The sequence below is a fragment of the Taeniopygia guttata genome, chromosome 10 (assembly GCF_048771995.1).
Source record: "Taeniopygia guttata chromosome 10, bTaeGut7.mat, whole genome shotgun sequence".
Classification (NCBI taxonomy): Eukaryota; Metazoa; Chordata; class Aves; order Passeriformes; family Estrildidae; genus Taeniopygia; species Taeniopygia guttata.
Window position 1 is genome coordinate 15,435,917 of NC_133035.1, and position 18,778 is coordinate 15,454,694.

At 39.3% G+C, this 18,778-nt stretch overlaps 1 protein-coding gene across 3 annotated transcripts in view; it reads left to right on the plus strand.

Annotated features, from left to right (window-relative positions):
* The window catches only part of MCTP2 (multiple C2 and transmembrane domain containing 2), a 121,109-nt gene that overhangs the window by 87,340 nt on the left and 14,991 nt on the right, over positions 1-18,778 (plus strand). For all 3 annotated transcript variants that reach the window (XM_072933717.1, XM_030281240.4, XM_030281241.4), the window contains 2 exons: positions 10,584-10,706; positions 13,567-13,608. In XM_072933717.1, coding sequence (XP_072789818.1) covers positions 10,584-10,706; positions 13,567-13,608 — 165 coding nt within the window. The remainder of the gene's footprint in view (positions 1-10,583; positions 10,707-13,566; positions 13,609-18,778) is intronic.

Genomic DNA, 18,778 nt, shown 5'->3' on the forward strand with positions numbered 1-18,778 from the left:
AGCCTTTGAGTTCTCTTGGTCCATAAAACCTGAAACAAAGGTAAAAGCTGGTAAAGCTCAAGGCAGGAAAGTTTTTCTGCTTCTGAACCAGAACATCCACATTGACAAGTACCTGTCAGTGTGGTAAAAAAGCAGTGTCACTGGAGTTTTGAAGCAAAAGAGAAATTTGCCCAGTGGATCAAAACTAGTTTATTATTTGAAATAGAAATATTTGAAATAGAGATATTTCAAATATTTCTAGAACCAGTATAGATATTTGAAATAGCTTTCATTTGCAAAGGATGCTGCTTTTGCTTGGAAAGAGCTTTAAGGGCAAGGGATGGAAAGAAATGGTAAATGTTACTGACAAAGGAGAAGCATGGCTCCACCCCAGGAGAACTTGGGAGATGTAATATTTCTACAGCAAGGCCGTGGTATCCTCACATTCACAGTAGGGTAGCATTACTGTAACAAGAGTGAAATTTGACCCATCTTTTTCAAAATGCCCGTTCCTGTTTCACAGACAGATGTGAGTGTGTCCTGTTTCACTGCAGCTCACACAATGTGACAGGTCCTGCCGACCAGAGAGCCATCCTGTAGTTATTTTTTCTTTTATGGTGGATCAGAAGCTTTTCAGTTTGATAGTGTCTGTGTTTTGCTAGTCTTGCAGCATCTAAATGTGTTGGTGCATCGAATCCATTTCACACATAAATGTATAAATATGACCTATATAAATATACATATATTCAATGCCTCTTTTCTAGACTCTGAGCAGATGAGTAATACAGCTGTTCAAAGGAGAAAAAGATTTTTTTCTTTCTTTCTTTCTTTCTTTTTTTTTTTTTTTTAAAGCCCTCTTGGCTCTGAATCGGAAATTGAGGAGCAGAATTCATCAAGTGTATTCTGATCGTTCTCAGATGGGTAGTTCCTCCTTCCCTTCCTGCATAGCATGTTCCTTTGCACTGTTGCTATATTATATGAAATGTTTCATCTGTATATAAAAATTAAAAATTCAAACAAAAATCTGGCCCACATGAAGAACAGGCCCTTTGGGCATATGGTTCATTATGCATATTCGTTTAATTACTAAAACACTTGGGATGTCTCTACTGCCCTTGCTTTCAACTTGTAAAGTTGGATCTGTTCTGCAGCACAGAATATGTTGAACAGGCATGTGTCATAAAGGACTTCAGTTTTCTCCTACTTCAAACTCTATATAATGTTCTTGGCTGAATCGTTAGTATTTACTGATTATTAGTTCAATCCACTGCATCAAAACAGCATTTGGGGATCTCTTTTCTCTTAACACCTTCTCTAACCCCCAAAAAGTAAGTTTTACAGTGGTTCAGAGTTGTGTTTAGTGTTGAAGTAATGTGAGACTCAGGATTTAGATTTCAGGCACATTCCCTCAAAGCACCTAAAGCTGCATGTTGAAGCTGTATAACTTTTATTAGCTAGAAAGCGATTGCTGTGATAGTGTGACTTTAATTGATTTTCAGGGCAAACAGGTGGTGAAGGTTTAGGCACCCCCCGGTTTCCTGCCATTCCTAATTTGGAGTTGCACATATAATAGCTTTATTAAAATAAACAATCTTCTGGCTTTAGTTTTACCTGAACAGCTGCCTGAAATTGTGGGAGTCTTGCAATTTTAAATTTTTTTTTTCTTTTTTTCAAGATTATTCTGTGTTTTGGAAAGGAAGATGCTACAGGTCTGCTGGTGGAAAATCTCTATTACATAGTCATGCTGTCAATATACAGGGGGTGTTTTTGTGTGTCACTGCTGTTAGCTTACAATGGTAACATATCCAGGGTATAATTACAGTGAGCCTCAGTCAGCTCCATGCATTTGTTCTGTAATGCAGCAATTTTGTCACACTGCAGATGATGAACCTGCTGGAATTGTTTAAGTGTTGTGTAATCACACTGTTCCTGGTGTCCTGGGTGTGTGTGTGTCAGGTGTGGGAAGGGCTGGGGTTCAATTGTGAACTGCATTTCTCCTCTTCACTGTGGGAAATCTATCCCAGGCAGATAAAGAGAATTTCCGGGCTCTGGCATGGGGCTGTGTTGGGGAATCCCAGGTAGAGTTTAAGGACAGAGGATAAATAATCTGGAATTCTTTCACTGAAAGAATATAATCTCACTGCTTTATATGTGCTTTAGAAGTGTTTTTAGATTTCTGGGTTTGTGGTCTTGGTTTACTGGTTTGGGATTCTTTAAAATTATTGTTTTTTTCCTTTACTCTGCTTCTGGAAATGTTGTTTTTTAGGACTGGAGGTTTTGGAAAAGAGGGTACAAGGCAGTTTTGCACCAATGGTGCTTCAATCATCTATTCCTCATTTGACTGGGTTTACTGCCAAGTTCTACAAACCTTCTTTTTTACTTTTTTCCCCTGTACCATAGCTAGAGATGCCAGGGAAGTAACCTTATGTGTGATTCTCACTGAACACAGTCTAATTTAACATGTTTGCTTTATTAGAGAGCCCTTTTTCCTTTACTCATTCAGCTCTAATTTACATTATGAACGTGAAGGAGGAGTCATTAAAGTAGTTTACACATATCGTTTAAGACTCCCACTTGTTACCAGTTGGAAGCCAGTTGAGAGCCCAAATTTAAGAGCACTTCCACCACCACTCCTTCCACTGCTGAGCAATTACGTCACCATCTGTCCCTTGCTGCTAATGTTTCTCAAAATGTTAACAAATACATCTCCAAATAAGTGGACATTTTTCAGCTTAGCAAATGATAATTTTTTTCATGACCCTTTTAAGGTGTTCACCTTATCCAGAATAAATAAAATTTGCCTACTTTTTTTGTGTTCTTTTAAATACCACAAATATTTTTTTCTGATGCTTTTTGGAAGAATTATTTACTATAAGATCAGGCTTTTAACTTGCCTAATGCCTGTCTTCCCTGCAAATAGATTATAACTGTGTGTATGAGAATAATTCCAGAGCTATGACCCTGCTGATAAACAAACCAAAACATTAGAATTAAAAATGACTATTTAATTTACCTATGATATAAAACAGCAAATTTATTTTTAACTTGCATGTCACCCCCTCTTTGTTTTGGGATCCTCTCCAGTCACCTTGGTCTGTGATAGTAACCCCTTTAGAAATAGCATGCAGATTTATTCCCCTGGCCCATCCCTAGGGGATTACCCCAAAACATAGAAAACTGTTGTAATACTTGTTTTCTTTTTTTTTCCTTTTCTTTCTGATTTTAAGCTTTATTGCTTGAGGGTCTTAACTGTATTTTCCTTGGCACAGGAAATGTAAAATACGTTAGATAAAAGCATGAGGGAAAAATTAGACCAGTCAGCATGTTGGCAAACAGCTATTTCTTCAGTGTCTGCCGCCTAAAAGGATTTGAAATCTTTTACTCTAAAACTGTTGTACATACATAAATATAGAACCCAAAACTCATGTTGGAGCTGATTTTGGTTTAACCTCTTATAGGGATTAGAGATAGAGCGGGAGCCACAAGAAAATTGGACAGGGACACCCACTGGACTCATGGGTGTTGGCTTTGGGGGTTAAATGCACATATTTTAGAGGATAGAGGGGACACTCCAGGCATGCACCCCTTCATGTTGGAAATTACCATCCACAGTGACCAGTGTAACAGGTAATTGTCAAATAGCTGGAATGCAATACAGAAATCTTAACTTACACACAGACTTTACAAGTGGTAAGTTCAGTGAAATAAATTTAGACTGAGTGCCTCTTCCCTGACCTCCTCATTACAGAAATATATCCACGGATCTTGGTTCCACTTTTCTCAGCTGGGTAACCTCATTAACGTAATGAAAACAATCAGAATCAAAGAAAACTGTCGCTTTTAAATTAGCTTAGTTTTTATTTTGTTGCTATCTCTTTCTGATTCCAGGCATTGTTATGGGTAGGGGATAAATCCATTGAACGTGTTAATGGCAGCAGTAATTCAGGCTCAGAGTGGGGACATTTTGTAAGTGTTTGCAGTCTTGAGTGTAGCATCCCAACCTTCCCTGATGGAGTTTCCGACGGCAGTGTCCCAAGAGGATGGTGGAGAACAGATTGCAATATTGTCAGCTCTTCTGATTTCTCTGCGACTTTTGCAGAACATGCTTCTTCTTAAAGCACTATTTCTTAAGAGTCCTGTGATTGCACATGAATCACAGCTTTCATTTAAAACACAAATGAGTCTCTACTTCCTACCAGCAGCGGAGAAAATGAGATCCCCCTGAAGAGTCTAAATCAGGCAATGACAAAAAAGGCCCTAACACATATTGACTTAAACAGTATGAGTTTTTTCGCATGTTTTTGGGGCTATTTTTGTTGGTTTTGCATTTTTTTTTTTTGTTGGGCGTGGGGAACATTGTTTTTTTTCTTTAACTTTTGAATATTTGGTAAAATTGTGACCATACTGACCAGAGCTCCCATCCTCCTCCACAGGCTTTATTCTTTTACTCCTTTTTCTTGTTGAACCCTCACATGTGATGTAAATTGTCAAGCACCAGTTGGGTACTTCCCAGCAAGTTGGGCCCCTCTTTTCTTCCTTGCGCTCATCCCGGGCCATTCACTCAGCAAGATGCACTTGGGAAAAGAAGAGCTGGGATATGGATATGGCAGCAGGACATGGCTTTGTGTCATTTAACTTATGCAGACAACTGGGTTGGGCAACCACAGTTTGTTGTTTGTTATCCAAAGCATTACCTGAGGAAAAAAACCATTAGATTCATGCACATGGTAACAAATTGTGCAAATGTAGCCTTTATTTCTACTTCTGTGCAGTCACATGTTAGGCTGAGGTTTTTTGGGGCACAGTTTAATTCTTTGTTTTGGCTTTTGGGATGTTTAAGTGGATTTTTTGTGTCTTTTTTTTTGGATTCCGGTTGTGTTCACACTTGCTTCAAAGAGCTCTTTGCCTTGTGGTACACCCTTAAAAAATTAGTAACTTGTACGCTGGTGTGTGGAGCAAGGCAGAGATGATTTGTAATGTGGCATAAATATTTAAAGCCCTCTCTTCCTTCAGGTCATTTTTGATTTTGGTCGTTGCCGTTCAATACAGCGCACGTTCTGCGCTGCCGTTGAGATGCTCCCCGTTCTTTTGCCGGGGACACAAAAAACAAATTGAATCTAAAGTAAATAGGTTTCTTCTGCCACTGCTGGTTTATTTAAGTGTAATTTCTCTTCCTGCCACGTTCTCCAGTACTGCATTGCAATGAGGGAGTGACTCTGCTCAGAGCTGACCCTCCTTGAGCTCCAGTTTCGTGGCTGTGAAGTGCGGGAAGAGCACGCAGTGAGGTGAGGGAGCATCAGGTAGATGTGGGAAGGAGAGTATCAGTCACAATGACTCTGGAATGCATCTTGGCTGAGGATCTTTAGTGGGAAATATGTACTACTTGATTTCCTCAGCCTTTTTTTGCTGTGCCTTGAGATGGGGCTGCATTAAGATGATTTCCATTCTTTTTAATTACTTCTTTTTTTTAATACTCTCAGTATTCCATGCAAAGCCAGCCCAAGAGCACAAGCCTCATTGCTGCACTCCAATCAGGCTGGGCCCTCACCAGGCAACCTGATTTTTGTCAGTGGAGGCTCAGCACTGCTGTGTTCCTCCATCCATATTGCCCATATCTGGAAGAGATGTCTCCATATGCACAGCTATATATGCACATATGCACAAATGTACTGCCCTCTGTGAGTGTGTTCATTCTCCTGCTCTTGTACTCTCCCTGTCTAAGGGCAGGAATAAGTATCTGTCAGAAATAATTTGTTGTTGACAGGCTTATTGCCTCCAAGGGATTCGAGTGCCCTTTTGGGGAGCCAGTATCTTATGCTATTGGCTAATATCCTGTATTTTGTTTGGAGCAGAGTGACTGAAAGCTTAGAAACACCCAAAAAATAGAGAATTAATCCCTTAATATTTATTCTAAAAAATTTGTCTTTTTTTTATGGAGTTCATTTGTGTGTGCACGGCAACTTGAAAGTGTGTAGCCCAGAAATAAGTTAAAAATACAGAATTCCTCTCCCCTGTAAATAAGGGGGAGCACGTCTTTCTGTTTCAAATCAAATTCACTGATCTGGTTTGGTGTAGTTTAGTTCAAAACCAAACTTGGGCGTTCACACCAGTATCAGCCCGAGTTTTTCTCCTGCCTTCACAAGTTACAGCAGAACGTGTTTATAAATCGTGAGGAAACTTTTGATGAAGCTGTTAGAAGTTTAGAGTTCAGTTAAATTGTGTGTTTTGAAACTTGGAGTTTCAAACAATATTTTTCACAGGTCTGCTGATGAGGCATTTCATTAGCATTGGAGCCAACACTGTCCAAGAAAATAACTTTATACCATAGGTTCCTCGCATGCATTTAATCTCCTTTCGCTTTTATTTCTTCCATCTGATGGAATGCATCACTCTCCTCCCATCACTGGTGTTGTCCAAGACTTATTCTGTCACAAAACACAGCGTCCCTCACTGCACCACAAAGGCTTGCCAGGTCAAAAAGAGCCTATTAATCTTACAGTTAGAAAAATTGTAATTACTGGGTAGAAAAATCACACAGAAAATCCTATCTTATGCTAGGTTTCTAAGCCTCTTAAAACTGTTCTATCCCATGACTGTGGGTTTGCTGGTGACAAATGTTTTATGGGCATATTTTAGTAGACACCCGTCTAAAATCTGGTCTTAATAGTCAGATGCTAAATTGGAACCAGAGCGGCAGAAAAACCAGATTTGAAACGTGTTTCTAAGGGTTTGTTTTTACTTTCAGTTGAGACTGCCTTCTCTCATCTTTTGTACTGCTGTCAAAAGGGCCACTCTCATGGTTGTTCAAACTCCATGCTTCTTGACAGGAACAGTTGGACCCCTCTTCAATGATTTTCAGATGAAACGGCTCCCAAACCTCCAGAGCTTTAACTTGTAGTTATTAGGCCCTTTGAAATAGCAACACATTAATCAGCTGAAATCAAGTGGTCCTTTCTCCAAGCCTGTGATATTGCTGTTGTATTTTAGGTAGAGCTCTAGTCTAAATATTAGCTTCAAGAGCTCTTTTTTTTTTCCCCTCAAGATACGTCTATCCCATTCCTGTTTCTATTTTGATCATTGTTTTAGAATGCTGTGAATTAAAGTGCTCACTTCTATAATAGGCTTTTATACTCTCAAACTGCATTAAAAGGAGTAGTGTAGAAAACTCGTTTCTACTACTTTAATTCTTACTTTAGAAATTGGCTGCTGTGCTTTTAATTTCTCCCACAAACACTGTGAAGCCCAGCAGAAAAAGTAGCAATTAATGTAATGGATTGTGTCTGACAGAACTTGGTCTAACAACAAGAAACATTGAAAAAAGGAATGGCTTGTTGGAACTGGATCATTTGAAGCAGGGACATGGTTTGTGTCCCTGACTTCTGTGGCACTGGGAAAGTGATCTGAACCTGTTAATGCATTCTCTTTCTAGTTTATGGATTAGGCAAAATCAGACTGGGGATGACAAAAAAATCAAGAAGATATTCTTCCTTACATTAGCCATTATTTACATCAGCAGCTGAAGCATTCTTGAGTTTTGCCATAAAAATATTGATAAGAAAATAATGAAGGGAGCATAATTCAAGACCTTTGCCCAGGCATAAAGTATCACTGAGGAGAGAGTAAAAACATGCATGATTGAGGCCTTTGTCATTTGGGGAGTGGGTATCTGTGTCACAGGGCTGCTGGTGCTGTGGTCAGTGTCAGGGAGCTGCCTGAAAGATGATAAAACAGGACATGGGCCTGCTTGAGATCTGCTTTGAAAACTGATGCTGCAGAACTACTCAAAAGACTGTTAGAACAGCAGAAATATTTCTATTCGCTCTATAAACACACTCTGAACTTTTATTATGTACTGTATGTTCACAGCAATCATTTCCCATACCTCCGAGGCTAAATAATTTCTGAATAGCTAAATCAATTTGTCTTGTGTCTGTGTCGTGTCACAGTAATGAAAGTTCCCTGTACTGTGGCAATGGCAGCAAAGCAGCTCTTGTTAAGGAGATGTGGGAGCTCTATCAAAGCTTCACTGTCTGAGTTATAACTCAGCAGCTGATTAACCAGTCAGCATTAGAACGGAGGATGCAGCATGCCTCAGCTACCCATTGAGCCTACAGTGAGATTTTGTAATGAAGTTTTATTTGAGGTCTGAAACTTAATAATACACAGAATGTACTGTAAGATCTAAAATCACCAAGGTCTTGACTTTGTAGCTTGCCTGAATGACCTGTGATTGCAAGGTTGTGTTGCACTTGCAGCTGAGCAGGGTGATGTTCACATAGGATGGTGACAGATGCACTAAAATTGGGTCAAGTCCTGCAATTGAGTGAATGAAGAGAGGTTCTTCAAGCGCTTCAATGAGTCCTTGTAGGACTTTGCCTGGCTGGCTGCTGGTGGGGTCTTTTTGCTGCATCAAGAGAAGGCTGAGTTTGCTCCTTCCCCAGGGAGGTTGCAAATGCAACCCACTCCCATGGGCTGAAGCAAATGTTTTGAATGAATATTCTATGAAAGGAATTTATGGAAGGATTGGATGTATGTTTATATGTATGTCTTTTTTTTTTTTTTTTTTTTTTAATCTGTGTGTGCCTGAGAAGGATACCTGTGGAGATATGTACAATGACAGGTCCTTGTTCTTTGAAGTAAAAATTAGGGTAGGACAGAAGCTGTTATCACCTTCACTTTGTCTTATATATTCATATATATTTAAGTATATATTCATCCAAAGGAGTTGGAATAGCTTCAGATGAACTTGTTCAGGTTACAGCTTTTCATTTACGGGGGATGTTTTAACTGTGAATATCAAAATTATTGAAGGTTTTATTAGCTAAAATTATGCAAGACTCCTATAAGACAAATCAAGTACCAGTTCTAGGCCTGGATTCATGTGTTTCTGTTGCCATGCTTACATATGAAATATGTCTGTGTGAATCATTATCACTTCTAATTTTTTAGTATGTTGAACAACAGGATCAAAAAAGGGAAAAAAAAAACCCAAACCAAATCATCTTCTACATTCCTGTGCTGCAAATCAATACCATGGGGATATATTTCCTGGATGTCAGCCCATTTTATAAATGCATATATCTTGAAGATTGCTTTACAGGCCAACAAATGCCAAGAACAGGATGACAGTCTAATTCCTTGCATAGCAACAGCTAACATGAAATCAGGTGCACTCCAGAAAATTCAAGTGCTGTTTGGGCAAGGTTATGGATACAGCCATTGTTTCTTGGTTTATGTTTGGCCCATGGTAGGTATTAACTGGCCATTTGTCTGATGTCAGACAAGTCTTTTTGTTTAAAAAGTTAAAACAGCTGCTGTCTTGTGGGGGTGTAAATTCTCACACTGCTGAATGCAATGGGAAGTGTTTCTTTGGTACAGTGTGGTTACACTTTCAGGTCCATAACACAAAATACATTGCCATAAATATCCCATTCTACAACTGCCAGCATTGTCTTTATATGTAGTATTTGGCAGGCCAAGGATGAGGGGAGGTAGAGATTTTGTTTCCTCATCACCCATAGAGTTTTCCCTTTGTTGTTGTTTGAGATACTTCTACTGGATCTGACTCAATTCCATTTACCTGTATTATTCCAAAAACGTGATGGTTGTTTCTGATCAAACCAGCTTCTTCTGGGGAAAGAAAAATCAGAAAAATATGTTTGTGCCTTGTCTTTGAAGGAGATTGCTTAAAATAGCTTCAGGTTGCTACCAGCATTAGGCAGTTCTGGAAACACTATGTATGAGTAGAAAAGGAAATGGGATCACAACATACATTTTATGGCAGTTCTGGATTTAGTTTATTAACTTTGCATTGCCAACCCCTCTAAGTTTGCAGTCTGTTCAGGTGTTGTTGGTACTTCTAAGATAGGATTGCAGTTTGGCTTGATACAATTTTTTTGAAAAATCCTATGTGCTTTTTAGATCCCCGTTATTTTACTTGTGTGTTTTTCAGTTCCAGTTTGGCTTCTGGTTTTGCTTCTAGTGGGTTTTGTCAGATACCAGTCCAAACACACAGACTCATACTGGTTTTTAGGAAAAGAGATTCCAAAGAACCAGTGAAATCAGAATATGCTGTGCTGAAAAATGGTAAGAGTATGAGAATGGAGACTAGGCTGACTGGATCCCTTTCCAAAACAATGAATCATGTGCAGCCTAAGGCTTTGCCTCCTGCAAGGTGACAGTCCTTTCTCTGTGCTGCTGTGCCAAGAGGATAGGTGGATTAATGGTGAAGATGCATTTGCTGATCATCCCCTGTGGAGTGACAAGGGAGCTCCATGGCTCCTGTTGCACAAGAGGAAAATGCTCTTCCCTAGCCTGGGAAAGACCCCCTGGCAGGAAGGAGTGGAGAAACCTTGGGCTGACCTCGTGTTCATGGTTTGTCCTTCCCCAGGTACAGGGGAGGAGAAGCCAACGAGCAGCAGCCTAATGAACTCACAGAGAACAGAGGGAGCAGATTTCTTTGCCAAAATAACAGCAACAACAACAATAATAATAAAAATCTGAGTGAGGTTAGCAGAGATTCAAGGAGGAATGTGCAGAGTGGTCGTGACTGACAGCCTTTCTTACATGTCTGTCTCTTTCCACACTTGTCTGTATTCTCCCAGGTATTTGTGGTCACCGTCTGGACCGTGGAGCTGTACATGGTGCCCCTGGCTTTGCTGGTGCTCTTTGCATACAACTTCTCCCTCGTCAAAACAGGGAAGGTCAATATTGCCCAGGATGCCCAGGCAAGTAGAGTGGCAAGTGGAGTTACATTTCTGGCAGCCCTGGTTTGCCCCGAGCGAAGCGTCACGCGTTCTAACGGCGTTAAGTTGGCTGTGTAGCTAAACAACGCTTTTGTTTCAAAGTTACTGAAAAGAAACATCAACCCTCTCAATTTTCATTATTCAATTAAAGCAATAAACCATTCAGAGTAGTAGGAGAAGAAGATGAGAGTGTGTAGGAGGTGGATTTCACTTTCTAAATAACTACAAACTTTTTAAAGTTGAATTAAAAAAGGTTTGCAAAGCAGCAAGTTCCTAAAAGCCATTCCCTTCCTGCCATTGCACTCTGCATACACTAATGATTCATGTTTCACACAAGAGGAAGGTCAATAGAATCCAAAAAAGAATGTGGTTCTTTTAAAACTTGTCCTGTGATCTGAGGTCTTAAGAAGCTTTTATTCCTCTTTCCCATCCTCAGCTCTTAAAAGAAAAATGTTTTCTTTTTTTTCCCCCGAGGAATGTAGGCTTTGGTTTTTAACTTGGGAGAAAGAAAGGTTTGAACACAGAAATAATCACCAAGTGTGACAAAGTGCTACTATTGGGGTATGAAATGATTCTTTGATGTTGACCACTGTCTTTAACAATGGTAATTAGAGCTAGAAAGGAGAGTAAATTCATGAATATCCATAATATTCTGTTTTTAAAATTGAAATAAATACAGTAATGAAATGGAAGTCAAAGGAAAGCTTCCTTCTAACTTTTGATTAAAAGATAATTGACGTTGATAATTGACCATGAAGAATGCCTTTACCTGAATGAGCCAAGTGGATTTGACCCAAAGGCGTAATGTCCTAGAATTAAAGAATTCAATAGCTGGTTTCTTAGTTTCAGTGTGAAAATTTGCTCCTGGTTTTGTTTTCATCTACTCCCAAGTGGAAAGATTCTTAGAAAACAGGTGAAGTTGCATTATCCAGACCAGGGGATACTTCATTTGAAAACATGGTAAAAGAAATTCCTTTCTTCAGTTTCAGCCAAGTCCAGAATAATGCAGAAAGATACAGTGTGTCTTCAGTGACTACTTGATTTCATCAAGAACAGCAGAACTTCCCATGTGGGAGAATCCCAGGCAAACAGATGTTTTTGTTTTTAATACAAAAGGCAGTAAAAAATAACAATAATAACCTAGCAAAAAGAAAAAAAAATACACAGAGAGTGCCTTCCAGCCCCTTCCCTCATCCTGTGGCGAGTTTGTTGCATGTTCAGGTGAGGAGTGTCTCACATGATACAGAAAAATTGAGCAGAGCATCATTTAGATGGACACTGCTAAAAGGCTATTTCTAAAAATACAGCTAATTGTGGTAAAACTAAAGAAAGGTCCATCAGGAATTTGGCTCTTTTGCTGTCACACATTCTGTAAGCCATGAAATTCAGGGGTGCATTTTGCATAAGCAAAATCACACGTCTGCCAAAGTGCTTTGCAGGATTGGGATCATATGGAACAAGTAGTCAAAAAGTGCCTTTAATATTACCTGATTCCTTTTTTATGTGTGTCTATGATTCTAACCATCTGTAGGTCAAAAATAGACAATCAGGTGTTAGCCCCAGTCACATCTGTCCTGCAGATGAGAAAAGGTTTTCTTCAAAATGCCAATGCTTTTTACACAGTCATTTATTTGTTTTTTTTGCTTCTTCAGGCCTTGGCTGGATATTCACTGCCTTTGGTTTTTGTGTGCCAGCACACACATTTTGTGTATACAGAGGAATGCAAGCAAGAGTCTTTGCAAAAGTGAACCTCAAATTCTCTCTGATTTCTGTGCTATAAAATGTGAATAACAGTATTAACCTTGTACTCCTGATCCACTTGCCAGGAGGCTATATTCGTGTATATTGGTAAAATGTTTTATGATTTACAGATGGGGCGCTTCTATAGAAATTTAAACCATGATCAGTGTTAATTCAGCTGCTCAGGGTATTCCAAAGAGCCAAAAAAATAAATCTGGCTATCTGGCCCCCAGTACCTTTTACATCCTAGATGAAATGCTATTCAGAAAAAAAAAAAAAAAAAAAAGAAATTTAAAAACCCCAAAAGAGAAACACCCAACCCCCTAAGAAACCCTAAATTCAAAACATCTTTTTATTGTGATTCTTCACATTCTTTGCATGTTTGCTGTATTTAAACTTGTAGTACACAGATTCAAATGTAGCTATTAAATAACCAAGAAAAAAAAACTGGAGGACCCTGTTAAAGGCTCAGTTTATTAAATACCTGAATTGAAAGCCAAGTGCTCCTAATTCCAAGCCTTCGCCAAGTCTTTTGTTTTCTGTCCTACCTGTCAGCACAGAAGTTAAAGGGAGGAAATAATGCTGCATAGAAATCTGACTGGGATTCTATGTGAGATTGATTATGTTCATACTAATGTGTTTTCTAAGGTCTAATGTTTCAGTAATGGCCCTAAAGGGAGGGAGCAGTCATTGTGGCAGTGGAGATGGAACGAGTTGAGTATAGAGTCCTCAGCCTTGACATACCAGTTGGTTCATTTGCAAGACTGAGAACAAAGCTGTTTACAGATAGTAAAAGTTGGCAATGTGTTTGAAAGGCTGTTGCCTTCAGAACACTGGACACAGCCACTAATGCTTTATTTAGACTTAAAATTTGTATAGGGTATTGCATGCTTTGTTCAGAATACCACAAAAAAGAAAGGTCCTTGAATATAAAACGCTGTTTTGGAAAGGAGAAAGAGGTGGGTTTTTTAAATAACTTTCAATAGAAGTGGTAGAAAATTGTATAGTGAAACTTTGTGGGAGTATCATAAGCTTTTTGAACATTGCCTGTCACTAAAAAAATAAGTGTTGTGTTTTGTAATATGGACATCTGCTTCTGCAGGAGCTTATGGGCTTGGATGAAGACGAGGATGAAGATGATAAGGTGAGCATATCTCACAGTTGTGTTGGCTAGAATCAGAGGGAAGGTGGGAGAACACAAACAAATAATCTCTCCATAAATCTTCAGTTATTATCTGTATTAACTGGGAAAGCAGTTGTCAGCAGTTTGCTGCTTGGCAGATTTGAAAGTAGGAAGGGGCTGGTTCGTGTAACGTCCCAGAGTGGCGGTACCTGTGTGACATCCCAGTCTCACCTGTGTGACACCTGAACCAGAACTGACTCTGAGCAGCCCCAGGTTGTGCCTGACCTTGCAGTGGGCACACGCTCATGAATGTGCTCCTGCAGGGGTGTGTGTGGTGGAGGAGGTGCAAACATCTACACAAGGATGTGCAGTTCCCCCTCACTGCTGGTTGACATTCCCTACTAATGGCTTTCCCAAACGATTTGGCATTTCCACTTCAGTAGGCCAGAACTGGTGTGATTTGTGGAGGGCTGGTTAGAATTTTCTCAACATTTCTTTCAGAGCCTGGGAAAAAAAGCAGTTTTAGTTCAGCAGCAGAAATGTGGAAAGAATTGGAATTGGCAAAGCCTGTTATTTATTTTATTGGAACATACTTACTCATTCTTCTCACTCTGAAAAATTCATTGGATTTTTTTCCAAGTTTATCAAACCACAGTGACAAATGATAAAAGGATTAGAGGGCATGACATATGAAGAAAGATTAAGAGAACTTAATGTATACAGCTTGAAAAAACATAAGTAAGTGAAGGAGGATCTGATAATCTATAAATACTTTAAAGCTAAAAGGTGAGGAATTATTTAACGAGCAACAGCATGCAAAGGAACATTAGCTGTTAGGAAGAAAATGTTCATGAGGGGATGTGAAACTTTCAAATTGCATACTAAGTTAATAAGACTCTTCTTGAATATTCTATGTTTTAAAAAATGCTACAGTGAAATTGTTGATCATTAAGAAGCAAATCAATAATGCAGCTAGCAAGTGCACCTTAACTCTTCTCAGTCAGAGACCCTAGGATTGAAGCTCAGCAGACTAATTGATGGGAATAATGATTTAAATTTAACTGACTCTTCTGCTGTGCTTATATTTTAATGAGCAACAAGAAATCCATCAAAGTTATAAAGTGAAGTTTAGGCAATCCAGCTGAATTACAGGTTTCTTGCAACACACAGTAGTTGTTTAAATGTTCTCATTTATAATTTATTCTTTGCATCATAAAATTTGTCAGCTGAATGGACCAATATCTGAAACTCATCAGAAGTTGCTAAATGACAGTTTCATCTTTTTCAAAAGAATACTGTGTATCTGTAGAAGTCAATAATTTCTATTTGGTGGGCGCTTGGTTCTAGACACTTGCAAATATTATTTGTGTGGTGCCTAAAGGTGTAACTTATTCACTGGAACAATCCCATTTACTTTTTTTCTATTTTAATACTCCTGTTTTTTCCCTTGCAATTGCTGAGGTGGGAAAAGGGATTGTATGGAATAGGTATCAAATCCTCTGTTTCCTGTGTGCAATAGATTCATTGCTGCTAAGATATTCTAGGTTACATTTACCCTACATTTCAATCCAGTGACTTGGTTCTCTCTGTACAAATACAACTGGGTCACTTCAATGTGGATTTAATGACTTTGGGTTTTTGTCTCCCCCCAAACAGCTTCACTGTCATTCACTTTCTTGGTTTATTTTAACAAAGTGTGCAGGTTTGGTAAAACTCCTGGGAGTCAGTGTTGAGCTGTTGATGGTTTGGCCCTACCATTTTGTAACGGGATGCCTCTCTCTCCATTCCACACACACTCCTCTCACAGCAGATACCCCCAGCAGGCTTTCTCATGAAGATAACACTTTACATCCCAACATTACAGTTGTTATGGATGGAATTCTGGCACAGGGTTGCCAGAAGAGACAATTGCCAGCCCCTATATTTGTCCCATGGCCGGTGCTGTGCAGAATTGCCCTAATGTCTTTCCTGTGCCTTGTGTGTACCCCCTTGTGTGCAGCAGTGATGGGCCACGCTTGCACTCCCATGACTTGCATCTTTAAGTACATTAGGTACATCTTTAATTACATTAAGTACATTCTAAGACACTTTTCCAAGTCTGAGGGTGGCCAGTGCTCTCTGGGGAGTGTAAGAAACATGTAATTTTATGACACTATCTCATGGCAATGTCAACATTTAAACAGACAAGTCTACTTTAAAAAGAAGTCTGTGTATTTTTTTTTCCTCCCTAATACAAGAGCTCCCAAAGTTGAAATCTGCTAGCTGGGTTGTGGTGTACGAGGTCACTGTTTCTGTTTCCTGTCATCCTGCTGTATCAAAATACTTGCACACAGAGCCCTTCTGGGTTCTGCTGCCTGTTAGACATAACAGACCGTGCTTCTGGGAATTGTAACACACCCTCGAAGAGATGAACTGTTTACAAATTATAAATACACAGACACTTAGTTCAAAAACCCAAGAGCAGATTAACTCCCTCCACCTAGACGATCTGTCTTAAATGACAGGGCTTAATTGCTGCCTCCCCCATCCTCTCCCCCTCTGCCCTCCCCACATACCAGCACGGAGGGCTGTAAAAGATAGCAGTGCTCTGTCCCTTTGGCACCGGCTCTCCCATGGATAAATGCCTTCTCGGATTTGTGCCATCTTGGACACGGAGTTCAGGCTGTGTCCTGTCAGCTCTGGGCTCTGTCAGGCTGAGGAAAGATTGTTTTAAAATCACATCACTGGAGCATCTTTAGTCTGCCAGCAGGAAGGTATAGACAAGCTTCATGCAACTCAGTTTGTCTGATTGTTGACCAGTTCTATTTATTTTATTTTTTTTCCCATTTCTGATAATGACTGTAGAGTTTCAAGAGCAGACAGTTATCCTGTGAATGACTGTGTCATGGCACAATCTGACTGAAAAGAGCCTTGGAGTCTTCTCCATTGTCTGCATAAAAGTTTACACCTCCACAACAGACAAAGCTTAATTTACTACTACTTTCTTTTGATTCAAAAAGGAAAATCAGAGACAAATCTAAATCTACAACAATTCATGTGTAGGGTTTTTTGTTGGTCTTTTGGGTTTTTTTTAAGAGTTTTTGTCCTGTGGTGAGACAGTGTAGTCCTGCTTGGCTCGTGCAATATAACAGGGAAGAATCAAATGATACTGTGGCTTTAAGCCAAGTTATTTGGCAACTTCCAAGAAATGTTTAGTATCTCATATATTGGGAAAAAAAAAGAAAAAAAACAAGCCAGAAGTGGAAAAAAATCACCAAAGAATAAAAATTCAATGTCTTTAATGTAGGAAATTCTCTGTCAAAAATAGGTATTGAAGATATACAAATTTTATGAACACAATTCAAAAAGACTCCAGCCAAACAAATTAAAGTCAAATTCATCCAGTAGCAAAGAGCTGACATTTTCCATTTGAGTTAGATTCAGCATGTGGAAACCTTCCGTATGGATCTTATTTGTACGGGTGGATTACGATGAAAATTGCATTAATTTTCTCCGCAGTAAAGGTCAGTAATTGAAACATGAACCAAGAGTCTATTGTGTAAGATGCTATATCCCCATACTTAGGAAAGGTCATTCAAGACAATATCATCTCATTGTTTTCTTCCCTGGAAGTATAAATAATTTCATTAGTTTTTTTTTCTTTTTCTCTTCAATACAACAATTGCAATATAATATTTCAACATCCCCCATTAAGATTGCTGAAGAGAAATGATGGTAGGGACTTGAAAATGCCCTATGATACCCAGGGTATGTTCAGACTGACAAGGAGCATCCATGTCCTCCACAAAACTACGGGCAGGGAGCCCCAGTGCTGGGTTTGCTTTGGTTTTGCTTTGCTCTTTTCTTGGGAGCTTTCTTTGTACAAGAAATTGGAAGTTTCTTGGCCTCTTGTTAAATCTTATTTGCACAGCAGCATTGCCTAGGGCTGGTCTTATCTGTAGGCATCCCATAAATTGGCACAGTTCTTATATCAATGCCAGGAGCCACCCTAAATTCATAGGTTTAGATATGGTGGGGGAGAGGAGTTGAAAGGAGGTTCTTGCAGAGGACTTTTAGATATCCTTACAAAGAAACCTTAGCAGCCCTTTGGTGCTCCATAATTCTCCCTCTTAAAGAGAATTACCTACCTAAATGTAGGTAAAAGCCAACACTGCAATTTCTCTAAATCTCTGGAGGAATATTAAGTAGCACTAGGCAGGTCACTGGACCTAGCATATGAGCCTCAGGGAGTTCTCCTCCCTTAAAAATTCCAACTATTTAAATTGTTGTTAAATTTTATTTTGGATTGGCTAGATACATGAATAGATACCTCCTTCTCCTGTACCCCAAATTGCTGAAGATCATTACCTAGATTACAGATGATGATCCAGTAGTTTTAAGTCTAATAACCATGTGATTGCTCTTAAGTCTCATGTGTTTCCAGGAGAAAGCATTTATTTTGACAAAATTAATTTTCTTTCCCTTTCTGGTTTTTGAATCAAAGATGACTGATGACTTTTTATCTCCATTCAGGATTGATTCTTGTTGCTTCTTAAGCATGTGTTCCTCACCTGAATTGTGTTTTATTTTGTTGTGATGCTGATACTGCTTGAAAACTTGTGGCAATACCAGTGGACTTTGGGTTATTTGACACATCTATGAAAACGTGAGCATGTACAGAAAATGCTTCTTAAGCCCCCTGCATTTCATGCCTGTGCATAGAGAAAGAAACTGAATTGTGAGCTAGGGTTTTTCACATAAGGTTTTTCTTGGGCTTGGCTTAGGAGACTTTTGTTGATCCCCTGTGCACGGATGAAATTTGTCTAGTGCAGGCAGAGAAAGTGCTGGACAAGGCACGGAGTGGTCATCTTCTGCCCTTCAGGGAGTGTTCCCAGCCTGAGCTGTAGGATGATGTGCTATTGCTTTCCAAATGTGTCCTTTTAAGACCGATGCTGCTCTCCTTCATACCAGTCTGAAGTGATTCTATTGGCTCTGGTGGAATTATTCCAGATTTCACACCTTTTTAACTGAGAGCATAAATTGACCTGTATGTGTTGCATTTCCTCTATTTGGTAATTATTTCAAGTACACTCAGATTCGCTAAATTTCCACAGGCAGGCACATTTGCGGCGTGGTGTTAATAAACAAAAAGATCCTGTGATGCACAGTTTCAGGACTGCGCGAGGCAGTTGCTCAGAGTTTGGCAGCTGTC